Source organism: Equus caballus, chromosome 1, assembly GCF_041296265.1.
Source record: "Equus caballus isolate H_3958 breed thoroughbred chromosome 1, TB-T2T, whole genome shotgun sequence".
Taxonomy (NCBI): Eukaryota; Metazoa; Chordata; class Mammalia; order Perissodactyla; family Equidae; genus Equus; species Equus caballus.
The window spans coordinates 182,242,119-182,266,398 of record NC_091684.1 but is presented as its reverse complement, the minus strand read 5'-3'; the positions used below and the strand labels follow the sequence as shown (position 1 = coordinate 182,266,398).

The following is a 24,280-nucleotide window of genomic DNA, read 5'->3' as shown; positions in this document are numbered from 1 at the left end:
TCATGCTGATCATGCTGTGGAGGCATGCCATGTATAAAGTAGAGGAAGACTGGCTCAGATGTTAGCTCAGGGCTGCTCTTCCTCAAGCAAAGAAAGTGGAGGATTGGCAATGGATGTTAGCTCAGGGTGAATCTTCCTCACCGTAAAGATATATATATAAATAAATAGAAAGATAGTTCTCATTGAGAGAAAATAACACTATTTAAAAATCTTATGTGTAAACTTTTCTTGAATAAAATACTTTAGAAAATAAAACTTGACTTTTAATGCCTTTTTACTGTTCAAATGTTAATTATTTTCGATTGATATTTATAGATTATCTTGGCCAAGTTGTACATAATAATAGTTAATATTTAAAGAGCTGTTACTGTCCATCTAGGTTCTTTACATATATCATCTCATTTAATCTCAGACAATGAGTTATAGGTACTAGTTAGTTTCCCCATTTTACAGATAAGGGAACTGAGGCCTTGAGCAGTTAGGTAACATCCTCAGGTTGTACAGTTAGCAGAATGTGGAGCCAGGGGCAGATCTAGACTGATTGTATGTTTTATCTATTTGTTACCTCTGCCTTTCTTAGTCTCGGTATTGAAATAAGCAGTACTAGCCCTTATTAGGTGAGTTTTATCCATGTGCATGTTCTTTACATCCTTAGGTTTCAGATGGAGCTCTGCGATGTTTTGCCTCACTAGCTGACCGATTTACCCGTCGTGGTGTTGACCCAGCTCCATTAGCCAAGCATGGATTAACTGAAGAGCTATTATCTCGAATGGCTGCTGCTGGCGGTACTGTATCAGGGCCATCATCAGCTTGCAAACCAGGTCGCGGCACCACAGGAGCACCTTCCACAGCTGCAGATTCCAAATTGAGTAACCAGGTGTCGACAATTGTAAGTCTGCTCTCAACACTTTGCAGAGGCTCTCCAGTAGTAACTCACGTAAGAATGGTTTTGAATCTTTGATTTTTAATCTTTCATAGAAAATGTTTTTGTATAATGCAAATGTATTAAATTTTTTTTCTCCCTTTCTCTTTCTAGGATCTCCTGAGGTCAGAGCTTCCAGATTCTATTGAAAGTGCGTTGCAGGGTGATGAGAGATGTGTGCTTGATACCATGCGTTTGGTCGACCTTCTCTTGGTGCTGTTATTTGAAGGACGAAAGGCTTTGCCAAAGTCTAGTGCTGGATCTACAGGCAGAATCCCAGGACTCCGGAGACTGGATAGTTCTGGGGAGCGCTCACATCGGCAACTTATAGACTGTATTCGAAGTAAAGATACTGACGCACTTATAGATGCAATTGACACAGGAGGTCAGAAAATGTTTTTTAAATAGAAAAAACTGTGAGATATAAGGAATTGTATAAGCAATTTCCAGTTTCTAGATTTTGAACAGTATTTTTAGCAATTGTGCCAGATAACAGAATGGCCAACCCCTTCCACATCCTCCCTTCTCCCCATGTATATAATTATCAGCCTGGTGCATGGTAAGATCTGAGTAAATGCTTATTGAATGGGTAAATGAAATTTACCTGTTTTACTGTCAGAAGGAGATCTTGCCAGTTTTAAGGTGAACTGCAGATTGAATTTAGGGCTGTTGTTTTCTCAAGATTAATGGAAAGTGACACAAGTAAATTATAGTAATATATAGTAAATTTTTGTATACTGCTTCATGAGGTGATGAGCAAATACAAATTGGTGAAAGATGTTTCTGGGTCATCAGTCTTGTCTTTTGTGTTCTTTTGATGTGGATTAGTTTCTTTTCCGCAGTTAACGGCGTGAGGCAACTAGTATCCTGTTAAGTTGTGTTATGTATTAGTTTTTTTCTTTCTTATTTTATGTGTACTTTATTTTTAAGGCTTAAAGCCTTGTGAATCCTCAGTGGTTTAAAAATTTTAGAGTACTTTTTCTGCGCAGAATTTGCTGATTATTTACTACTTTATAGTTGACCTAAATGTTTAAAATTGGCTCTGTGTTTAGTGATTATTAATAACAATCTTTAAATGGTGTCCAGTTTAGAAAAGTTCAGTATTATTTTGTTGGCTTTCAAAAACTTAGCCTGTTTTCCTTCAAACTTCCAGCCTTTGAAGTAAATTTTATGGATGATGTGGGTCAGACTCTGTTAAACTGGGCCTCAGCTTTTGGAACTCAGGAAATGGTAAGTTAATGAATAAAAGCTAATGTTTTAAATCAAAGATAGAAATAATAATAAGGCAACTTTATGATTCTTCATCATTTTACAGGTAGAATTTCTTTGTGAAAGAGGTGCTGATGTTAATAGAGGTCAAAGGTCATCATCATTACATTATGCTGCATGTTTTGGAAGACCTCAAGTAGCAAAGGTAAAATCTAGGTTTTTAAATTAATTTAACATTTAACATTTACATGGTTCCAAAAGTTTATAAAAACTTTTATTCTGCTAAGTCATGCTTCCATTCTGTCTCCATTTACCCCATTTCCCCTTGCCCAGTATAAGTGTTTTTTATTGGATTTTTTTGGTTTATTTATCTTTTCAGTGTTTCTTAATGCAGATACAAACAAAAATAAATATGTATGCTTATTTCCTCCTTTTTCTTATACAAAATTTAACATGTACACTGATCCATACTTTGCTTTTTTCGTTTAGTAATATATATTGACGACCTCTCCCTATTAGTATTTGGAGAGCTTTTTTACATCCGTATACTTATCCTGTGTGGGTGCACTGCACGTTTATTCAGCCAGGCTCCTATCGCTGAACAGTTGGTTGTTTCTGGTTTCTTACTCTTGGCAATGAATAACTTTGTACATATTTCTATTTGTATTTATCAATAAACCAAAATATTCTATTTGCAGAAGAATCTTGGCATCTTTGACTCTTAGATTAACAAAGGACTTTGGAGAGTACTTTTTACAGTTAGGAGAAATTGAGGTCCAGAAAGGTCAAATGATAAGGTTTGAACCAAATGTATGATCCAGGTCTCTAGAATCTTCATATTGTGGAGTAACTTGGCATAGTGCAGTGTCGGTCTGCCAGAAGTCAGCACACCTGGATTCAAGTCTCAGCTTATTAACAAGAAAGCCTCTGTGGCCTTGGGCACGTATTTTAACTTTGACTTGCAGTTTTATCAATAAAATGCATATATATTCCTAGCATGATTATTGTAATAATTAGAAAAAATACATGAAAAGCACTTAGGATAGAAGTCAGTGCATCATAGATTCTCAAATGGTAGCTGCTATTATTGTCATCTTTATATTGTAAGAAAATTTTTGGTAACATCTTTGCTTTCTAACCTGGGAAGGGTGATCTCTTCAAACTTGAATTCTGTCAGTTTGAGTTAGTTAGTTTTTACAGAGAATAATGCTTCTAAGGGTGATAAAAATTTTTATTGAGACATTTTCTTTTGACCCATGCTATTTTGCAGTTATGAGGGGCTGAGTGGGTGAGAAGGAGCCAAATGAATTGTACCTAATCCTAACCTATTTTTTTTTTTTTTGGATTTATTTAGAAAAATTTTTTTAAATTTTTAATTTTTCTCCCCAAAGCCCCCTGGTACATAGTTGTATATTTTTAGTTGTGGGTCCTTCTAGTTGTGGCATGTGGGATGCTGCCTCAACATGGCTTGATGAGCGGTGCCACGTCTGCGCCAGGATCCAAACCGGCGAAACCCTGGGCCGCTGAAGCGGGGTGTGCGAACTTAACCACTCGGCCATGGGGCCGACCCCCTAACCCTAACTTATTGATTATACATCAGCTCACAATGAGCTGTAGCTGCCATTACTAATAATGATATAATAGGTAGTACTCACTGGGTACTTATTCTGTGCCAGCCAGTGTCTTTAAGCATTTAACATGTCCTATTATTTAATCTTCACAGATTTTTCTGTTATTAATTGATTCTAAGGTATACCTCCACATTCCTCCTCATACACATTTTAACATCTCTTTAATAGGTCTTATAATTACTGTTGCTCAGATAGAAATTATAGTGTAGTTCATTACCTGTTGATGCAACAATAATTGTGAAATGGATTTTAGTAACTTGGAATGAATGAATGAAAAATCCTGTCTGATAGAGGAGTAGTCTCAGAAATGCTATATCACTAATGTTCTTTATGGCACATATGACAGCGTTGTGTATAGAAACATAAATATGATGACTTCGAATCAAAAAGTAATTAATTATGAAGAATTGTGCTCAGGATGTGAAGTTACAGAAATACCTTATGTTTCATTTATATTTTCTTATTTGTGTTTGAAGTAACATGAAAAAAAAATCAGTTTAAAAAAATTCTTTCAGTGAGTTAAAAAATAAATTCCAACCAATAAGCCAGCATTGTTGCGAATTTTAATTGGCCTTGTTTTTTCTCTCTTAGTGCTACTTAATATCTAATAGCCTATGGCATCCTTAGATTTGGTGAAATACTGAATTATTATAACTCAAACCCCAGTAGTCTGGAATTTTTAGCTAGTGCTGCATACTTTCTTGATGTATTCACTTATTTGCCAGATATATCTACTTATGATATCGTAACGAAGTTAAAAAGCAAAAAACAAAAAAAAAGTGCACCTCAGGCTGCTAGGAAAAATGTGAGATCTGTTCCTCTTTGAAAGTGTTTATATTCTGCTGGAGACAGAGACTAGTGTCAATTAAAAATTGTTGAAGATGGGGCCGGGCCTGTGGCTGAGTGGGTAAGCTCGTGCACCCCACTTTGGCGGCTTAGGGTTTTGACCATTTGAATCCTGGGTGTGGACATGGCACCGCTCATTCGGCCATGTTGAGGTGGAATCCCACATGCCACAACTAGAAGGACCCACAGGTAAAAAATATACAACTAGGTACTGGGGGGATTTGGGGAGAAAACACAAAAAAAATTGTTGAACGATGTGAATTAGTATTTAAGACCTAAATTTTGTAGTTCATTCTAGAAGAATTAATTTAACTTGTTAATTGTTGAAGATGATTACCATGTCACAGACTGAATACTAGGTCCTCTGTTAAAGTAAAGAAAATGGAAAGAGGAGTTTAATAGAGAAGACAAGTTCAGATGTGAACATACTTAATTTGAGTTATTAATAAATAACCGAGTGAAATTAATGTATAATTTTTTTTGAGCTATAAATAGACCACATTTAAGGTGATATGTGTAAAGGCAGAGATTTGAATTGGTTCTTGCTTGATTTATGTCATTCTGTAAGTCTGCAGTCTAAAGTATATGAGTGTGATCTAAAGTTTGCAGAGTTGGATATTGAAGAAATAAGATGTTAATTGTTATATTCAAATTAAATGCTTTTCTTTTCTAGACTCTGTTACGGCATGGTGCAAACCCAGATCTAAGAGATGAAGATGGGAAAACTCCATTAGATAAAGCTCGGGAAAGGGGCCATAGTGAAGTAGTAGCTATCCTTCAGTCTCCAGGTGAGTGGTAAAATCTTTCCTTTTAAGCCATCTGCTGTTAGTTTTTAGCTTCATGTCCATAAAAGTAGCTTTTTGTAGACATATTAACGTTATATAAACTAACTTTTCCTATGAAGTCAAATAATTATATATGTATACCCTTACATTGATAAAGCTTCAATAGTCTACTGTTCTGTGTCCTTGAGACTTTGGCTGCATGATTCTAGAATGACCAAATTAAAAGTATAAGGGGTGTGGGTATAGTTGGGTATTGTGTAGACAAAGTACTTTAACCAGACTTTTTTTTTTTTTTAAGATTTTATTTTATTTTTTTTCCTTTTCTCCCCAGAGCCCCCTAGTACATAGTTGTATATTCTTCGTTGTGGGTCCTTCTAGTTGTGGCATGTGGGACGCTGCTTCAGCGTGGCTTGATGAGCAGTGCCATGTCCGCGCCCAGGATTCGAACCAACGAAACACTGGGCCGCCTGCAGTGGAGCGCGCGAACTTAACCACTCCGCCACGGGGCCAGCCCCCTACTTTAACCAGATTTTTAAGTTTTCACAGAGTAGATGAATGCAGAGCCTCTGTGAAATAACTTATGGAATCAAGCAGAATATCCAAAATTATCTTCCTAAATTGTGATTCAGCTTATTGGAGGTAGTAATGTTCTTTAGTATTCTTACAAGCACCTTTGATAGATGTAGTATCCTAATTTCAGTTTAATTATTGTTAACTGGGGGCCAGACCCGAAGGCCTAGTGGTTAAAGTTCACTGTGCTCCGTTGTGGCAGCCCAGGTTTTGTTCCCAGGTGCAGAACCATACCACTCATCTCACCTGTCAGTGACGATGCTCTGGCGACAGCTCACAGTGAAGAAGAGCAAGATTGGCAACAGATGTTAGCTCAGGGCAAATCTTCCCCGGACAAACTATATGTATATTGTTAATTAGGGATAATGATAGTTTTGAGTTGGTTACATCTTAATATCTTTTTCCAAAAAACTACTTTATTGAATAATATTTGTCTGCAGGTGATTGGATGTGTCCAGTTAATAAAGGAGATGATAAGAAAAAGAAAGATACAAACAAAGATGAAGAAGAATGTAACGAGCCAAAAGGAGATCCGGAAATGGCACCCATATACTTGAAAAGGTTATTGCCAGTGTTTGCACAGACATTTCAGCAAACTATGCTGCCTTCAATAAGGTAGTTATTCATACTATTTGTATTTGCTAGTTAAATTATGCCAGTTACGTAGTTTTACTTATCTCCCATTTCCAGAAGGATTTGAGGTTTGTTTTAATATTAAAAAGTATGAAAAAGAATAAAAATTAGATTGGAAATTAGATTGGAGAGTTAAATCTTTTCGTTGATGATCTGACTTAAGAGGAGTTTAGAAAATGAAGAGTAGATTCCTAACGTGGTTTTTGTATGTCTCTGAGTATCAACTCTAGAGAAATTTTGATAAGTACAGCAAACATTTATTGAGCTTTATGGAGGCGTTTTTAGTAGGGTTAGTTCAGGATGGCCATTGGAGGAGTTACCCAAAGAAATGAGGCTTGGCTCTTGCTTACTGTACCCTTGCAGGCTAGTGAGGAAGAAGTGAGTGATAATGCAGAGTGGTAACTGATAGATCAGATATATAATCAGAGTTCTCTGGAAATACAGATGGTTTAACAACTAATTGGGCTGGGCGAATTGGAGAAGATCTTATGTAAAAGTGAGATTTAAATTGGGGTTTAAAGGATACTTGGAAGTTTTCTAGGCAGGTAGATTTGGAAGGCTTGGTGGGCAACAGTATGTGCAAAGTCATGGAGGTATGAGTCAGTCCATCCTGATGCAAGTCCTGGTGGCTCCCCCTACAGTGTGTCCATAGTCTGCTGTTTCTGTCCATCTGTTGCTAATTCTCTGGTCCAAGATACCATGGTCTGTAGTTTGACTACTACAGTTGCCTCCTAACTAGTCTTTCTCCTCTTTTTCTCTCTTACCTCTGTACAATCTGTTCCTACATATTAGGCTGAATTATTTTTAAAATCATAGTTACATCACATCACTTTCTGGTTTAAACTCTTCAGTAGCTTCCAGTTGGCCATGACTAAAACCTAACTCCTTAACTTTCAGACTTGCAAAGTCTTACATAAGCCCCACCCAGCTCTCTGACCTCATTTAGTACTGTCTAACCCCTAGCCTATTACACTTACACTATGCTAGCCTTCTTTGTGTTTTTGGAACACTGTGAGTACATCCTTACCTTAGGGCTTTTACACTTATTTTCCTTTGCTGGAACGTTTCTATCCCCAGGTCTTTTGAATGGTTAGTTGCTTCATATCATTCAGGTCTCACTTCAAATATCCATCCATTGACATTTGTCCACTTAACTTAAATTTACCCCAGGACACCTTTCACATCAATCATATTTTATTGTCTCCACAGAGCTTACATTGTCTGAAGTCTTGCTCTTGCTTGAGTGTTTTGTTTGTTTATTTTATTGTCTGTCCCCCTTCTAGAGTAAAGCCATGATAGCTGGCCTTGTGTACTGCTGTATTCCTACAAAGCTGAAGAGGTGTAGAATAGGGCTTGATATTTAGTAGGCCCTCGATGGACATTTACTAAGTGATTGAATGAGTGTGTTGTTTAGCAGTTGCAAGTATTTTGATGTAATGAAGTATAGGATATGTTTGGATAGCTCAGTGAATAATGTTGAAAAGGTAGACAGGAGTCTTTTATGACCTGTGAAGGCCTTTGTGGTCCATGACAATGCGTGTAGGCTTTACCCCGTAGTTATAGAAGGATCACTAAAGACTTGTGAGGAAATTTATTACAGTCAGACTTGTGATTTGTAAAGATCAATTTGGCAGCCCCCTGGAGAAAAGGACTAGAGGAGGGCAGGAACGAATACAGACTACTTCAGGGTTGTTTGTAGTATGAACTCGGACAGTTGCTGGGGTACTGGATTGGTGGAAACAAAAGAGCTTGGGAGATGGGTTGTATAGGGATTGAAGATCAATTAGATGTGAGGGATGAAGGAAAGGAAAGGGTGAAGAATGACTGCCAGATTTTTGGCTAAGTGATTGAGAGTTTAGTATTGGTCGTTTTAAGTTTATGAGGTCTTTAGAACATGCAGTTTTGTAGGATTCAAGTACCTTAAATGCCAGTATTATGAGTTGACATTAAAGTGCAAGCAGTCTGCTTTAAATAGGAGGAAAGTGGCGGTAAAATAATTCACTGTGAACATTTAATAACTTGGTTTTTATTCTTCCCCAAATAGCTTTAGGTGTTAGTGGGGCCACTTGTTGTTGTTGTTGTTACAAAAGATTTGAATCATCTTAAGAAATGAGCAAGTTAAATTTTGAACAGGATAATTTGGTAAATTTTTGAGGACTAGCTGTCATGCCAATAAAGAATCTTAAGATATATTTGGAATAAAATTGCTTCATGATAAGGCCATCAGAAAATTATAAAGTATGCCACCATATAACAGAGTTCCCTTATTGGATGATTATTTTCTCTTATCCTTTTGAATGTTTGAAGATTGTCTAAACACAATTTTAGTTTTAACGCATTTGATGCTAAATTCTCTCAGGTGATAATTAGCAGACATATTTAATTGTGGCGAGTAAGATAGTGCATGTCTTAGTTAAGAGCTCAGACTCTGGAATCATCTCAAAGTGGGTCCAAATGCCAGTGCTGCCACTTCCTAGACAGGTGGCCATGGGCAGGGTACCTCACCTCTTCATCTTAATTGGATCATCTCTAAAATGGAGATAATTATACTTAATTTTCTTTAGTTGTGAGAATGAAAATTAGATATGTTAAGTGTTTAGCATAGTGCCTAATGTTTTAGAGGTTTTGAAAAAAAGATACATTTAAAAATTATTTAGCAATATAAAAAACAAGGGGGAATAGGTTAGAATCTAATTTTTTACTATTTCAGTTTAAAATTTGATCAGAAGAGCAAACATAGGTATTCTGATCAGACAGTAAAAGGAGGGTCTCTATACATGGACGTTAGTTATTATCTATCACTATTGGCCTATGCACAGTATCTGCTTAGGAAATAAAAGGCAAATAAAAACAGGTTTCAAAAACAGGATGGCAGTTTCAATGATGTAGCAGTTTGTAAAAAACCTAATTATTCTCTGTAAGATATTTTTCTCCAGTGTTATTGAGATAAAATTAACATATAACATTGTATTAATTTGAAGTGTACAACGTAATGATTTGATATATGTATCCCTGGAAGATATTAGATGACTTCACACTTTGTTTTTGAAGAAAGGCTACATAGAATTTTGAAGAGGTCCAATAAACATCTTTGGAGTTGTGTCAATAACTAGACAAAGATTGAGTTCACTTTCAGTGACAGAAATTCTTGAAGATCCATTTACTTTCTTTTAAAAAATCACAGTTTGAGCGGCTGGCCCCGTGGCAGAGTAGTTAAGTTCACATGCTTATTCACAACTCACACCCTATTCATCGTAGAGCTGAAAGTTTGTATCCTTTTACCAACCTCTCCCTGTTCCCCACCCCACCCCCTGGCAACCACTTCTCTATGAGTTTCACTTTTTTTTGATTCCACATATAGGTGATACCATGCAATGTTTATCTTTGTCTGGCTTATTTCACTTAGCATAATGCTCTCAAGGTCCATCCATGTTGTTGCTTAACAACATTTTAAAAATCAGTTTGCCAAGTATGGATTCAGTAGTGATACACGTTCAGTACATATGGAAGTGTTTAAACTCTCAGATCCAAGAGTCTCTACTGAAGACATCAAACTTTCCACAGAAATGGTGTGATTTAGAATAGAAAAGACTGTAAACTAAATGTTTACCACTTACTTGAATAATACTGTTAAACAGGAAAATTTTATATTGTGAATATTGTGTAAAGTGTACTGGTTAGGAGATGAGTGTGAGTTTAGGCTGTGATTTATTAGCCCTATGACCTTAGTTGACTTAGATACCTTTCTTTTTTTTTTGAAGATTGGCACCTGAGCTAACATCTGTTTCCAATCTTCTTCTTCTTCTTTTTTTCTTTTTCTTTTCCCCAAAGCCCACCAGTACATAGTTGTATATTCTAGTTGTAGATTCTTCTGGTTCTGCTGTGTGGGACGCCACCTCAGCATGGCTTGATGAGCTGTACTGAGTTTGTGCCCAGGATCCAAACTGGTGAAACCTTGGGCCTGCAAAGCGGAGTGTGTGAACCTAACCATTTGGCAACAGGGCCAGCCCCTAGATACCTTTCTTTGTGTCAGTTTTTTCATCTGTATAACTGAACTAATAAAACCTATTTCAGGGGCCGGCCCAGTGGCGCAGCTGTTAAGTTCGCACGTTCCGCTTCTCAGCGGCCCAGGGTTCGCTGGTTCGGATCCTGGGTGCGGACATGGCACTGCTTGGCACACCATGCTGTGGTAGGCATCCCACATGTAAAGTAGAGGAAGATGGGCACTGATGTTAGCTCAGGGCCAGGCTTCCTCGGCAAAAAGAGGAGAACTGGCAGTAGTTAGCTCAGGGCTAGTCGTCCTCAAAAAAAAAAAAAAACCTATTTCATAGAGTTTGTTGTGTGGATTAAATGAAGTGTATTGTTTTTAAAATACATGAAAGGGTTTCTGGCTCATAATGGTTCAGCATGTGACAGTGACAGACAGATAACACATAAACATTCTTATGCTGTTTTAATTGAAATAAATCACAATATAAAACTATTAAATACTGATTTTACAACCAAATGTAAATAGTCGTTAACAAAAACTGAAAGGAACTAATTCTGTTAGCAGTTTTCCCTCTGTCTGTCCATCATTTTCTATATGAATTTATAATAAAATACTTTACTTAATTAAAGACTGTACAGGGTTGTGAATTTCTCCTAGGGAGAGTTATGAAATACATAGAGACCACATACTGTAGAAGTATAGCTGGGTCACATGCCTCTCTTGGAGTTCAGTAGCGATTTTTGCCTCTCCATCCTTCTTGGGGAAGTCACCTCAAGTGTAATGATAGCTACAGCTTGGTGCCTAGAATATTATTAGATGCTCAGAAAATATGTGTTAAAAGAATTATTGACTTTTATGTAATAGACCAGTTTCCTCTGAGTCTGTTATAATTTAATTCTGTGTATATGTGTGTATTTTATTTTAAAAGAACAAGTTATTGAGGTTAACAAAGTTGAGGTTAGTTTGTGTGCCTTTATTATCTCCTATGTTCTAAGCAGAGCAGGGATAAAAAGAAGGGAAAGGAGGCATGCCAAGTTGGCAACAGTGGGAATATTTTGGGACATGGGATTATTAGGATCTGTTATTTTCATTTGTATGAGAATATAGTTATAATGAACATGGATTTTAAATTTGGCAGAGGACAAAAATGCTTATCTCAAAATTTGATTTCCATATAAACTCCCAGATGTTTTAAGTTGGTTAAGCTTTGTGTTTTGTATTATAGGAAATTTTAGGTTAGTTACAATTTATGCCCTGTATTTTCTTAGTAATTACATTATTCTTTACTTGTTCTTCTAAAATTATCCTGGCATATTAATGTTCATGCTGGTTAAATATAAAATAGAATAATAGCACATTTAAGACAATTATAAAAATAATTTCAGTTTTGGTGAGCTCACTATACTGATAAGAGAAAATAAATGAATTACCTCAAAAATGAGCATAAGCTAGTGCTATCTTATTTTTTTATATTCTTTTATTAAGAGTACTTTTTAGCAGAATATATAAAACTTAACATTGTGTATTTTAGTTTTCAAGAATGTATAGTTGCATTTTATTTTATTTTAGCTTATCACGGCTTCCTAAAATTCTTTTTTTTTTACTTTTCAAGGAAAGCTAGTCTTGCTTTGATTCGAAAAATGATTCATTTTTGCTCTGAAGCACTGTTAAAAGAAGTTTGCGATTCTGATGTTGGTCACAATCTGCCTACAATATTGGTGGAAATCACTGCAACTGTCCTTGATCAAGAGGTCAGTTTTTAAATTTTTTTTGAAACTCCTTTGGTGTTAATTCCCTTTAGATATTGGTCAGTAAAATGTTTAACTGTTGTCCTAATTTCAGTAAATCATTTTGTCTGTGCACATTATTGCATTTGTCTATTCCAGGCAGCTCAACTTATTTTTATAATTTTTCCTTAATTTCCTTTTTTTTCTCCCCTCAGGATGATGATGATGGCCATTTGCTGGCTTTGCAAATCATAAGGGATTTAGTAGATAAAGGTGGTGATATTTTTTTGGATCAGCTAGCCAGACTTGGTGTAATTAGCAAAGTATCAACTTTGGCAGGTCCTTCCTCTGATGATGAGAATGAAGAAGAATCAAAACCAGAAAAAGTGAGTGGTCTTAATTATAGTGGTATTAAGAATAGAGTTTCCTTTGAGGAAATCTAGTTCCAGTTTACGAAGGGTTTTGATAAAATATTGGCAATATGAAGTAATATAGTTTAAAAAAATTTTACAAATATTATTGATAAAATTTAAAACTTATAGAAGAGTTGCAAATAAGGAATATCAGAGTATCCTCTATCCAGATTCACTAATTATTGACATTTGGCCCCATTTGCTTTATCATTTGCACACTCATTTATGTATATGTGTATGTGTGTAAGTGTGGGTGTACATTTAAAAAATATTATTTGAGAGAATCTGGATACATAGTGCCCCTTTTTACACCTAAAAAGTTCACCCAAGACCGGGACATTCTCTATAATCCTAGTATAGCTATCAAAATCAGGAAATTTAATGTTTATATAAAACCATATCTAATCCAGAGACCATGTTCAAACTTGCCATTGTCCTTAGTAGCAATTTTTTTCTTCCTAATCCACAATCCAATCCAAGAACCTGCAACAATTTCTCAGCCTTTCTTTTTCTTTCATAGTCTTGGCATTTTCGAACAGGACAGACCATTTAATTTGGACTTTGACTCTTGCTTTGCATTTGTCATATTTCTTCATGAGAAGATTCAAGTTACATGTTTTTAGCAGGGCAACTATAGAGGTGATGTTACATCCTTGTCAGTGCACAGTGTGTTTCTCAGAGGCACATGAGGTCTGTTTGTTCTCATGCTGATGATGTTAATTTGGATCACTTGGTTATGTTAGACCCTGCCAGGTTTCTCTATTGTCAAGCTACTCTTTTTTCCTTTTGTAATTAATAAGTAATTTGTGGGGAGATCATTTGAGATGATGTAAATGTGCTGTTCCTCATTAAACCTTTACCTGCTGGTTTCAGTATCCGTTGATAATTCTTGCCTTAGATTACAAATTTAGAATATACCTTATCTGTCTCTATTGATTGCCAGAAATGATTTAGTCCTAACAATTAGTGACAGAGTAGTAATATTTTTGAGAAAATGGTAGAGCATAGGTTATGATGTTAGAATCCTGAGAGTGATTTTATGTATGTGTATGTGTTTGTGTTTCCTAAATTACTGGAGGACTTAAGAAAAGAGAAAACAAGAAGTGATGTCTGGATTCATCCCTCTGGAATTCTTGCATTCAAGAAATAGGTCACAGGGGCCAACCGTGTGGCTGAGTGGTTCAGTTAACACATTCTGCTTCAGCAGCCCAGGATGTTTCACCAGTTTGGATCCTGGGCACGAACCTAGCACCACTCATCAAGCCATGCTGACACAGCGTCCCACATAGCAGAATTAGAAGGACCTACAACTAGTGTGTACAACTGTGTACTGGGGGTCTTGGGGAGAAGAAGAAGAAAAAAAAGAGGAAGATTGGCAGTAGATTTTGGTTAGGGCCAGTCTTCCTCACCAAAAAAGCCTGCAAAAAAAAATAGATTAATGACCCACAGGGACCAGTCAGTTTTCAACCAAAGTCCTAAGGCACTTCAATCAGGAAAGGATGATCTTTTTAAAAAAAATGATGCTTGAATAAGTAGATAACAATGTAAAAACGTGAAATCTTGATCCTTACCATATAATAAAAAAGCAAATTAACAGAAAATGAATCATAGACTGAAATGTATTGACTAAAATTGGAAAACCTCTAGAGGAAAAAGAAGAAAATCATAGTGATCTTGAGCTTGACAAAGATTTCTTAAATAGGACATTAAAAGGTTATATTGTGAAAAAAAATTCAGTAAATTGTCCTTCATCAAAATTAAACTTTTGCTGTTAAAAATATTGTTTAGGGAATAAAAAGGCAAGCCAGAAAATTCTCTTGGATTTTTTTTTTGGTCTGAAATGATCTTTACTTGGCCTTCATTTTTGATGGATATTTTCAGTGCCTACCAGGACTCTTGGCAGATCATTTTCCAGCACTTTAAGAGATGTTCCATTGTCACCTGGCATGCATAGTCTCTACTGAAAAATTTCCTGTAATTCTCATCTTAATTCCTTTGTATGTAACATATATTCCTCCTCTGGCTGTTTTTAAGATTTTATTGCTTTTTTGTTTGTTTGTTTTTAGCAATTTGACTTTGATGTGCTTTGCTGTATTTGGTGTGTGTGGGCACATGCACATGTGGGTCTCCAACCCTGCTCAGGGTTGTTTAGTTTTCTTTGATCTGTGGTTTTTGTCAAATTTGGAAAAATTTCATCTCTTGGTCCAGGATTTTCTGCTTTGGCTGTTTGGAATGGAAATATCTGACCACTTTTTGTGGTCTTGGGTATTGTTCAGCTTAGACTTTTCCAGTCATTCTTTGCCCAACCTTAAAGAGTATCACTCCATACATGAGTGGTCTAGTACTCAGTAGAGACTCATGGTGACCACTTTACAGATTTCCAGAGGTCTTTTTTTTTTTTTTAATTTTATTTTTCCTTTTTCTCCTCAAAGCCCCCTGGTACATAGTTGTATATTTTAGTTGTGGGTCCTTCTAGTTGTGGCACATGGGACGCTGCCTCAGCATGGCCTGATGAGTGGAGATAGGTCTGTGCCCAGGATTTGAACCAGTGAAACTGTGGCCTGCTGAAGCAGAGCCACAGGGCCAGCCCCTCCAGAGATCTTTTTTGCTTGGTTCCCTAATGCTGAACTCATCCTCTACATGTTCCGTTTACCTCAGTCTCTTCAAACAGGTCTCCATTTTGTTAACTCATACTGCTACTGGACTTTGTGTTCTTTCTTCTTAAGACCTTAGCCAGGGGCCGGCTTGGTGGCATAGTGTGTTAAGTCTGCGTGCTCTGCTTCAGTGGCCTGGGGTTCACGAGTTCAGATCCCAGGTGCAGACCTACAGACCACTCATCAGCCATGCTGAGGTGGCATCCCACATACAAAATAGAGGAAGATTGGCAACAGATGTTAGCTCAGGGCCAGTCTTCCTCACAAAAAAAACGCCACAAAAAAACCCTCCTCACCTTAGCTAGAAAATTGTGTCTGGGCTTAAAAGACTTAACTTTGTTTGTTTCCATTTTCTGGAGATTGCAGTCCTATGTTGCTTGTTTTCCAGTGTTTGAAGACACTTTTTCATATATTTTCATCTAGTTTTAGGTTGTTTACAATGGATAAACAAGTCTTGGTCCTTGTTAATCTGTCATGGCCTGGAATATAAGTACTTATGTTTAGAGAAATTTATCACTCATATTTTAAAATCTTATTTTAGTGTTATAAGCCACTTCAGGGAAGAAAAGGTAAAAAATACTTAGTTTTTTAAAATATAACAAGTCTTTATCAAGTCTAACGGACTTTTCCCATACATGCACATATGCACACACCAAGTTTATATGTGTTTGTGATGAATAGTCTCAATATTTAAATGGTGTCAACAAAATTAGAGGCTACCAGGCTAAGCAAACAATATTTAGAAGTTGTTGGGTTTTTTTAAACATGCCCTATCTAAAATATTTTTGTGTTCATAGGAATGATCCAGTATATTTGATTCACTTGACTAAGGATGGGGCTTTACAATTTATTCTTAAAAAGCTTCTTTGGTGATTCTTGCATTGCTAGGTTTGGATATCGTTAATTCTGTCTAAGCATCTTTTTTTTTTTTTTAACAAATAATCAATTAGGCCCAGAGATGTAGTTAGTTTACCGAGGTCATAGGTAAATGGCTAGTTGTATGTAGACCCAGTCTATTGGTCTTCTTTACCACTACACCTGGAAATGTCATAACTTAGGTGATTATTTATATGACTTTCTTAACATTTTCAGGACTTATTTGTAAGATTTAGTTATAGATAATTAGTTGAATAAATACATATTAAACTAGAGACAACTGAATATTATGTTCAGGATGTTTTAAATCTAAATTTGATTCATGGTCATGTTTAAAATACTTATGAATATTGGAGTAGAAATTATTTTCCATGTTTCATTGAATAATTTTATACATTTAGGAAGATGAACCACAGGAAGATGCTAAAGAATTGCAGCAAGGTAAACCATACCATTGGAGAGACTGGTCAATCATTAGGGGAAGGGACTGCTTATATATATGGAGCGATGCAGCAGCCTTGGAATTATCTAATGGCAGTAACGGATGGTTCAGATTTATCTTGGATGGAAAACTTGCCACCATGTATTCAAGTGGTAGTCCTGAAGGTGGATCAGACAGTTCAGGTAAATGAAGGTTTCTATTAAAATGTCTTACTGGTTTCTGTAATTTTGCTAATCTGGTTTTTTTGCTCATATTTTTGCTACCATTGTCATAGAAATAGAACATCCTTGATCATATGGCCAGTTTCTTTAATATCAACAGAGAAAAAGTGTTGTGCCATGAAAGCATTTCATAAATGCCTTTTTCTTGTATGAGACAAGGAATAACACTGTATCTACTTTTAATCTCTCCAGTTTTTTAGGTGAAGCTGCCTTTTATCACATAATAATGAACTGCATGTGTGTGATGCTGTCTCAAGTTAGCTCTTTTCCCCAAAGCCTTATGCTTTAAAAAATTATGGCTGTAGGATTGCTTTTATGCCTAACTCTATTTCAAACCAGTAAGAGTATACCAAAGACCAAAACTCTGCTAATTAAGCTTTTTTAATAAAACTGCTATTCTAGTCGGTAGTTTACTTTTAAAAAAATGGAATATTTGAAAGGAATAAGGTTTTAAAACAATATTTGAAAGGAATAGGGTTTTAAAACAATCATTTTGTCTTTATAGAAAGCAGAAGTGAGTTCTTAGAGAAATTACAAAGAGCTCGAGGCCAAGTAAAGCCATCTACTTCAAGTCAACCTATACTCTCAGCACCAGGACCCACTAAGCTCACCGTAGGGAATTGGTCACTGACGTGTTTGAAAGAAGGAGAAATTGCTATTCATAACTCAGATGGTCAGCAAGCAACAATACTGAAAGAAGATTTACCTGGTTTTGTATTTGAATCCAATAGAGGAACCAAACATTCATTTACTGCAGAAACTTCTCTGGGTAAGTATATACGTATGTAAGTTTAGCAGATAAGAATAAATGAATATGTTAAATTGCAATAAAATTTGCTTTGTGAAATGTCCCTTTTTTTTAAGGTTCAGAATTTGTGACTGGCTGGACTGGCAAAAGAGGCAGAAAACTGAAGTCTAAGTTAGAAAAAACAAAGCAAAAGGTATATCTGTGAAATTTACTGGATTTTTCTGTCTTTTATACTGATGTGGTAAGGCTTCAGTGGTCTAGATTCTAAGCCTTTAAAAAACTGAGCCTTGTAACATAAGCTGCCCCAATCTAACATATTTTAGTTTTCCTTTTTCTGTGCTCATTATTTTATTTTCCACAATATGTATACATTTTATTATAATTTTTATACATACACTAAACACCAACATTAAAACAGACACAAAATGGTAATTGAGACAAATAATACAATTTAAATTATTTTATTGTTATTAATGTCATAAAAACTCTAAACTCATGCTTTAATTTGTTTTTCCTTTAATTATTATTAATGATAGTGATATTTTTAGTGCTACAATGAGATTGAAAGTGCATCATTATATTTTACAGTTCTGATTTAATATTTTGTGATAAAGCAACTTGAATGCCTGGTTGTAGATTGAGATTATTTTGATGCTTAGTCTAATGGCCAACTTAGATGAAATCACTGTTTCAAAAAGATACAGGAGGGGCTGGCCTGGTAGTGTAGTGGTTAAGTTCATGTGCTCTGCTTTGGCCGCCTGGGGTTCACATGTTTAGATCCTGGGTGCGGACTTACACATCACTCATCAAGCCGTGCTGAGGTGACGTCCCACATATGAAGTAGAGGAAGATTGGTACAGATGTTAGCTCGGAGCCAATCTTCCTCACACACAAAAAAATGGATACAGGAGCAAATGTGTTATTGACGCCACCTTCAGAGTCACAATACTAATTTTAAAATTCTGTCCATTAAGTATGCAACAAGGGGCCAGCCCAGTGGCACAGCAGTTAAGTGCACGCATTCTGCTTTGGCATCCTGGGGTTTGCTGGTTCGGATCCCGGGTGCAGACATGGCACCGCTTGATAAGCCATGCTGTGGCAGGTGAGCCACATATAAAGTAGAGGAAGATGGGCACGGATGTTAGCTCAGGGCCAGTCTTGCTCAGCAAAAAGAGGAGGATTGGCAGCAGATGTTAGCTCAGGGCCAATCTTCCTCAAAAAAAAAAAAGTATGCAATGAATTTTTAAAAAAATATGACCAGGGGCCAGACCCACGGCCAAGTGGCTAAGTTTGTGTGCTCTGCTTTAGCAGCCCCAGGTTTTACCAGTTCAGACCTTAGGCGCAGACCTAGCACCACTCATCAAGCCATGCTGAGGTGGCATCCCACATAGCAGAACTAAAAGGACTTATAACTAGAATGTACAACCGTGTACTGGGGGGCCTTGTGAGAAGAAAAAATATATGGCCAGTATATTTCTATCTTTATTATATCAATTGTTCTTGCAGTTTTTCATTTTTAAAAGAGAAAAAATAATCTCACAGATTCAATATTTTCTGATGACAGATTTTTTAGTTTAGTTGTAATAATGATATAAGGTAGTTTTTTCATACAGTATGTAAAGAATGCTTTTACTTGGTTGGGATTGCAGAATACTTGTGTATTTATGGCTTTGGCTGTAGAAATAGTAGTAATAGGTTTTCTTTGGAGTAGCTTTTTCAAATATAAAGATGTTCATGTTTTCATTTCCAGTTGTTAATCTGCTGAGCCATCCCAGTGATATTTCCAGATGCTAGACCTTGGAAAGAACGTTCACGCTGGCTTTTGTGTGTGTGTGTGTGTGTGTGTGTGTGTGTGTATAACCTCTGTAGCTGTATATATTTTATCATTGCCTCTATGTTTTTTAAAAAGAGTATGAGGCCAGAGATTTCAGGATATCTTAAGGGCTTTTGAGGAAGAAGAATCTCAGTTGAAGATATCCGTTAGATGCTAAAAGGAATTTGAACTATGTACGGTCGATTTTCATTATTCACAGTTGTGATCTTCTATAAAGTTGCCATAAACACTGAACCATTGCTCCAAAGGGAAATACGGGGTTAGTTAGTTTCCTGTGAGGCTCTGGTCACATTTTTGTGAACTGATCCATACATAACCTTGTTTTATGTGTGTTTTTGTTCAAAGGCACTGTGTTTAATATGTATTGTTGATTCATTAACATTGAACTTGTGGCCAACATCACTCTCATGCCTGAACGAAGCTTATGTAACACATGTTTTCTCCATAGAACATTTGTGCCTTCTTGTGCTTAGGAACACTGGACCAAAATTCAGCACAATGTTTGGGGGCCAATTTTTTTTTTTCTGAGGAAGATTAGCCCTGAGCTAACTACTGCCAATCCTCCTCTTTTTTTTTTTGAGGAAGGCTGGCCCTGAGCTAACATCCGTGCCCATCTTCCTCTATTTTATATGTGGGACACCTGCCACACCATGGCATGCCATGCAGTGCCATGTCCGTACCCAGGATCTGAACTGGCGAACCCCTGGCCGCCGAGAAGCGGAATGTGCGAACTTAACCACTATGCCACCGGGCCAGCCCCTGGGGGCCATTTTACAGTAAAAAATAAGTCTCTTTTTCTTTAGATCTTGTAGATCAAATTTTGCCCAGTTATCGGGGGGCCATTTTAAACTGTGAAGTCACCAACAAAAAAGCACAAAAATGTGAAAAACATGGCACAAAATAGACTGTGAAAAGGACACGTGTTTATAGTATGAAAGCTAAAACAAGAAGGTAGAGTGTTACCTTGTTTGACCTCACCTGGGAACATGCACATGAAGCATCTCAAAGTTTTCGTTGTGTTGTGCATGCCTACAATTGACTGGGAAAGCCCTACAAGGATTATCTGAGGGATTACAAATAAATCATAGGAGTGAATTTGCAAACATAGAATTCTCAGATAATGAGGATCGACTGTAATTCTTTGTAAAGCTACCACGCTGCCATCACAGGAGTTTCTTGGAACACCTGATATGTTCTGTTACCTACCAAATATAGACCAACTCACAGTGTCATGAATTTTCACAATACAGAAGAAAAGTAAATCAAAGAAACGGGCTAACGTTCCTCAAAAAAAGAAGATCAAAGAAACACAGTCTCAATCCTGTATTTTCGTATTTTAAAAACAATATGATTATTGATTCCATTTCTTGAAATCAGTAGTAACTCAGTAACCATGTGGCTATTCTTTTGTGTATGAAAGCAATAGTGTCAAAATATACTAATTTTAGGTAAAAATAATTTTAACTGTTGGTTTTAACCTCAGTTTTATTTATTAATACTGTTTTATAGAGGGATAGTTTCTTCAATGTTGTCTAATATCCAGAACTTACTTATCTTTTAATTCTGAATGATATACCAAAATAGATTGGAGAGAGATTATTAATTCATTTAGAGAGTGAATGTTTTTCTGTTACATTAGGGTTATGCTAGATTAGTTTGTGCTTTAAATGAAATTGCGTAACGCCTAAATTTACATTATTTAAGCATATCTTTTTAGAGAGTATTAGCTACTAAATTTCATCAGATCCAAGCCTAGGACATGTATGGGTTATTCTCTCAAATAACATTAATTTAACTTAAATGAGAGAGAATTAGTAACCAAACTGATCATAAACATTCCTTCTCATGATGAAGTTTGTAAATATATGAGCATTATGTATACTTTGTGTGAATAATATAAATAGAAAAAAGACATAAACCCTAAAGTACACCCCATAATGTTAAAGGATTCAACTTTGGTTGATGGAATTATAGGTGGCTTAATTTTCTTTTTTTTGCTTACTTGTATTTTCTAATTGGTTCACCATAAGCAGATTGCTTTTATAAAAAAAAGAGCAGATTAATTTTTGGCAGGTTAAATTTTGTTTAAATGAAATAAACTTCCATTTGGTGTATGAATACAAATTTGCATAACCAAAAATTAAAATTATGAGTTCTTTTATTTAGCACTGCTAAAATCTACTAGAGTACTTTCTCAGCCATTTAACCTTTTGATATATATGAATAGAAGTAGTGACATTTTTTGGAAGTTGATAATGGCATAAATATCTTAATTCTAAAAGGTACATTTATATATGTATGTGTTGTGTGTATGTAAAAGGAAAAATTTGGTGAAATTATTAATTGTAGTGAAAATTCACCTTTGGTTTTTCTATTTTGGTAGGTACGAACCATGGCTCGAGATTTATATGATGACCACTTTAAAGCTGTAGAAAGCATGCCTCGTGGAGTAGTGGTAACGCTCAGAAACATAGCAACTCAGTTAGAGTCCTCTTGGGAACTTCATACAAATAGACAAGTATGTTAGCCTCTGTATTTTATGACACACTGTGATCTTGGTTTAGTTTTTCCCCTTTATCCTTTATATTCTGGGTATTGATGAGGGGTCAGCAAATATCACCCACATGCTAAATTTGACCTGCTATCTATTTTGTATGGCTTTGTGAAATACGACTGCTTTCTACATTTTTAAATGGTTGAAAGCAAATCAAAAGTAAGAGTAATATTGCATGATAAGTGAAAATGTAATGTTAGTGTCCATAAATAGTTTTGTTGCTCATAGCCATGCTCATTCATTTACACATTGTCTGTGACTACTTTGGTGGCTACAGCGGCAGAGTTGAATAGGTGTGACGGGGCGACATAGCCTGTAAAGCCTAAAATATTTACAATCAGCCCTTTACAAAAATGTTTGCTGACCCTGGTAGAAATAATTTGCATTAAAGACTTGAACCTCTTAATCTTGTTTATTATCCAGTTACAATGATGTTCTGATAAATTAAGTGAATTGAGACTTGTTTGTTTATTTTTGCATTAAAAACATTTTTTTCTTTTAGTGTATTGAGAGTGAGAACACTTGGAGAGATTTAATGAAGACAGCTTTAGAAAATCTAATTGTACTTTTGAAGGATGAAAACACAATTTCACCATACGAAATGTGCAGTAGTGGCTTGGTGCAAGCTCTTCTTACTGTTTTAAACAATGTAAGTTTATGCAATAGTACAGAACAAAGTATATAGTTTTAGAAATAATTTGTAGCTGCGCATTTGGCTGAGCGATATTACTTTGTCAAAAAATATTGAAAAACTAAGTAATAAATGTTAATATTTATAATTTCTCCAGTCTTTCCTTTAAGTTGCGTCATTAGTTTGAGCTAGTTGAAAGAATTGTCTGTTTATGATTTTTGAGTTACCCAGTTATAGTTTGTTCAAGATTTTGTTGAACAAAACACTTACTTTAGCCTCAGATTTAATGTTATTCACTGCTCTGATTTCCTCTTAACTTACATAAAATGGAGTTAGTCTATAGACCTTCTTACGTACCTAAATTATTTGCATAAAATTAATTTATGAGCAACGAGTTTAGGAAGTTTATGTGACTATTTGACAAGTATTTGCTAATAACCTTATATTTTTCTTCCATTTAGTCTACCTTTAATATCTTCATTGTGATAAAAATTTTTCTTTATTTTAATGAAAGATACATACTCATTGTAACATTCTAATGAAAGTAGAAAAAAGTGAAAATTTTCTCCCCATTTCAGTTCTGCCATTTTAATTTTTCTTTCTTAATCATTGTATGTGGTGATATACTCTTAAGATTCGCTTTTTCAATGTCTCACATTTCCTTCATCAATTTTACCATTTGCATTTATTCCCATTTGTTAAAATTATAGGGATTATCACATATCACTTTGTAATATCTATGAAATCATTGTTTTAATATCCCATTATATTTTTTCTAATACTAGTTAAAGTAAATAGTACGGTTAAAATGCAAAGTGTTCATTCATAAATAATCTGAAATCACCTCACATTCTATACTTTGGGAGAAACTGATTTAACAGTGTAATTGCTACTCCATAATAACATTGAAGAAGGAAAAAAAAATCTATGTAGATGTTAGCCGTGGTCTACTAAGTCATATGGTAAAAAGAGTTTTTAATTGAGAGAAATTGATGATTTCACTTAGACTGTGTTGCTCATTTTGTAATAATATGCTAATATTCATCTTTGCGGCATGTTTTTGATAAATTTCAATAACAGCCTTAAAGTTTTTTTCTTTGTACATTCTCTTTTTTGTTTTCTTTAGACCGTGGATTTAGATATGAAACAAGATTGTAGTCAACTGGTAGAAAGAATAAATGTTTTTAAGACAGCCTTTAGTGAAAATGAAGACGAAGAAAGGTAAATCCACAAATTTGTTTTAATTTGATGTTTGCAGTGTTTGCAAGCTGGTGTACTTCCTTTAAGATGGAGTCTAATATAGTATTTATACACAAAATAGGAGCTTTTCTATTCAATAAGGAAGTAGCTTATATTATAAATGTATAATAAAAAATATTTTTAAAGCATTTTTAATCTAATAAAATAAAAGAAAAATTACATCTCCTGGGAACGCAGCTGACCACTTAGTTTATTGGATACCTCTTTAAGACACAACTGGAAATTTGAACACTGAGTAAATATTTGATATTAAGTAATAGTTGTTACTTCCTTTTTAATTGTCATAATGGTATGATTTTTTTAAAAGAATTCTTTTGTAGAGATACGTACTCA

General features: G+C 35.5%; 1 protein-coding gene across 13 annotated transcripts in view; it reads left to right on the top strand.

Annotated features, from left to right (window-relative positions):
- The window catches only part of HECTD1 (HECT domain E3 ubiquitin protein ligase 1), an 87,913-nt gene that overhangs the window by 29,468 nt on the left and 34,165 nt on the right, over positions 1-24,280 (top strand). For all 13 annotated transcript variants that reach the window (XM_070241456.1, XM_070241478.1, XM_070241469.1 and 10 more), the window contains exons 5-18: positions 656-937; positions 1,037-1,307; positions 2,076-2,152; positions 2,238-2,336; positions 5,282-5,396; positions 6,404-6,578; positions 12,200-12,338; positions 12,530-12,700; positions 16,659-16,881; positions 17,426-17,689; positions 17,785-17,861; positions 21,886-22,020; positions 22,559-22,705; positions 23,814-23,908. In XM_070241456.1, coding sequence (XP_070097557.1) covers positions 656-937; positions 1,037-1,307; positions 2,076-2,152; positions 2,238-2,336; positions 5,282-5,396; positions 6,404-6,578; positions 12,200-12,338; positions 12,530-12,700; positions 16,659-16,881; positions 17,426-17,689; positions 17,785-17,861; positions 21,886-22,020; positions 22,559-22,705; positions 23,814-23,908 — 2,270 coding nt within the window. The remainder of the gene's footprint in view (positions 1-655; positions 938-1,036; positions 1,308-2,075; positions 2,153-2,237; positions 2,337-5,281; positions 5,397-6,403; positions 6,579-12,199; positions 12,339-12,529; positions 12,701-16,658; positions 16,882-17,425; positions 17,690-17,784; positions 17,862-21,885; positions 22,021-22,558; positions 22,706-23,813; positions 23,909-24,280) is intronic.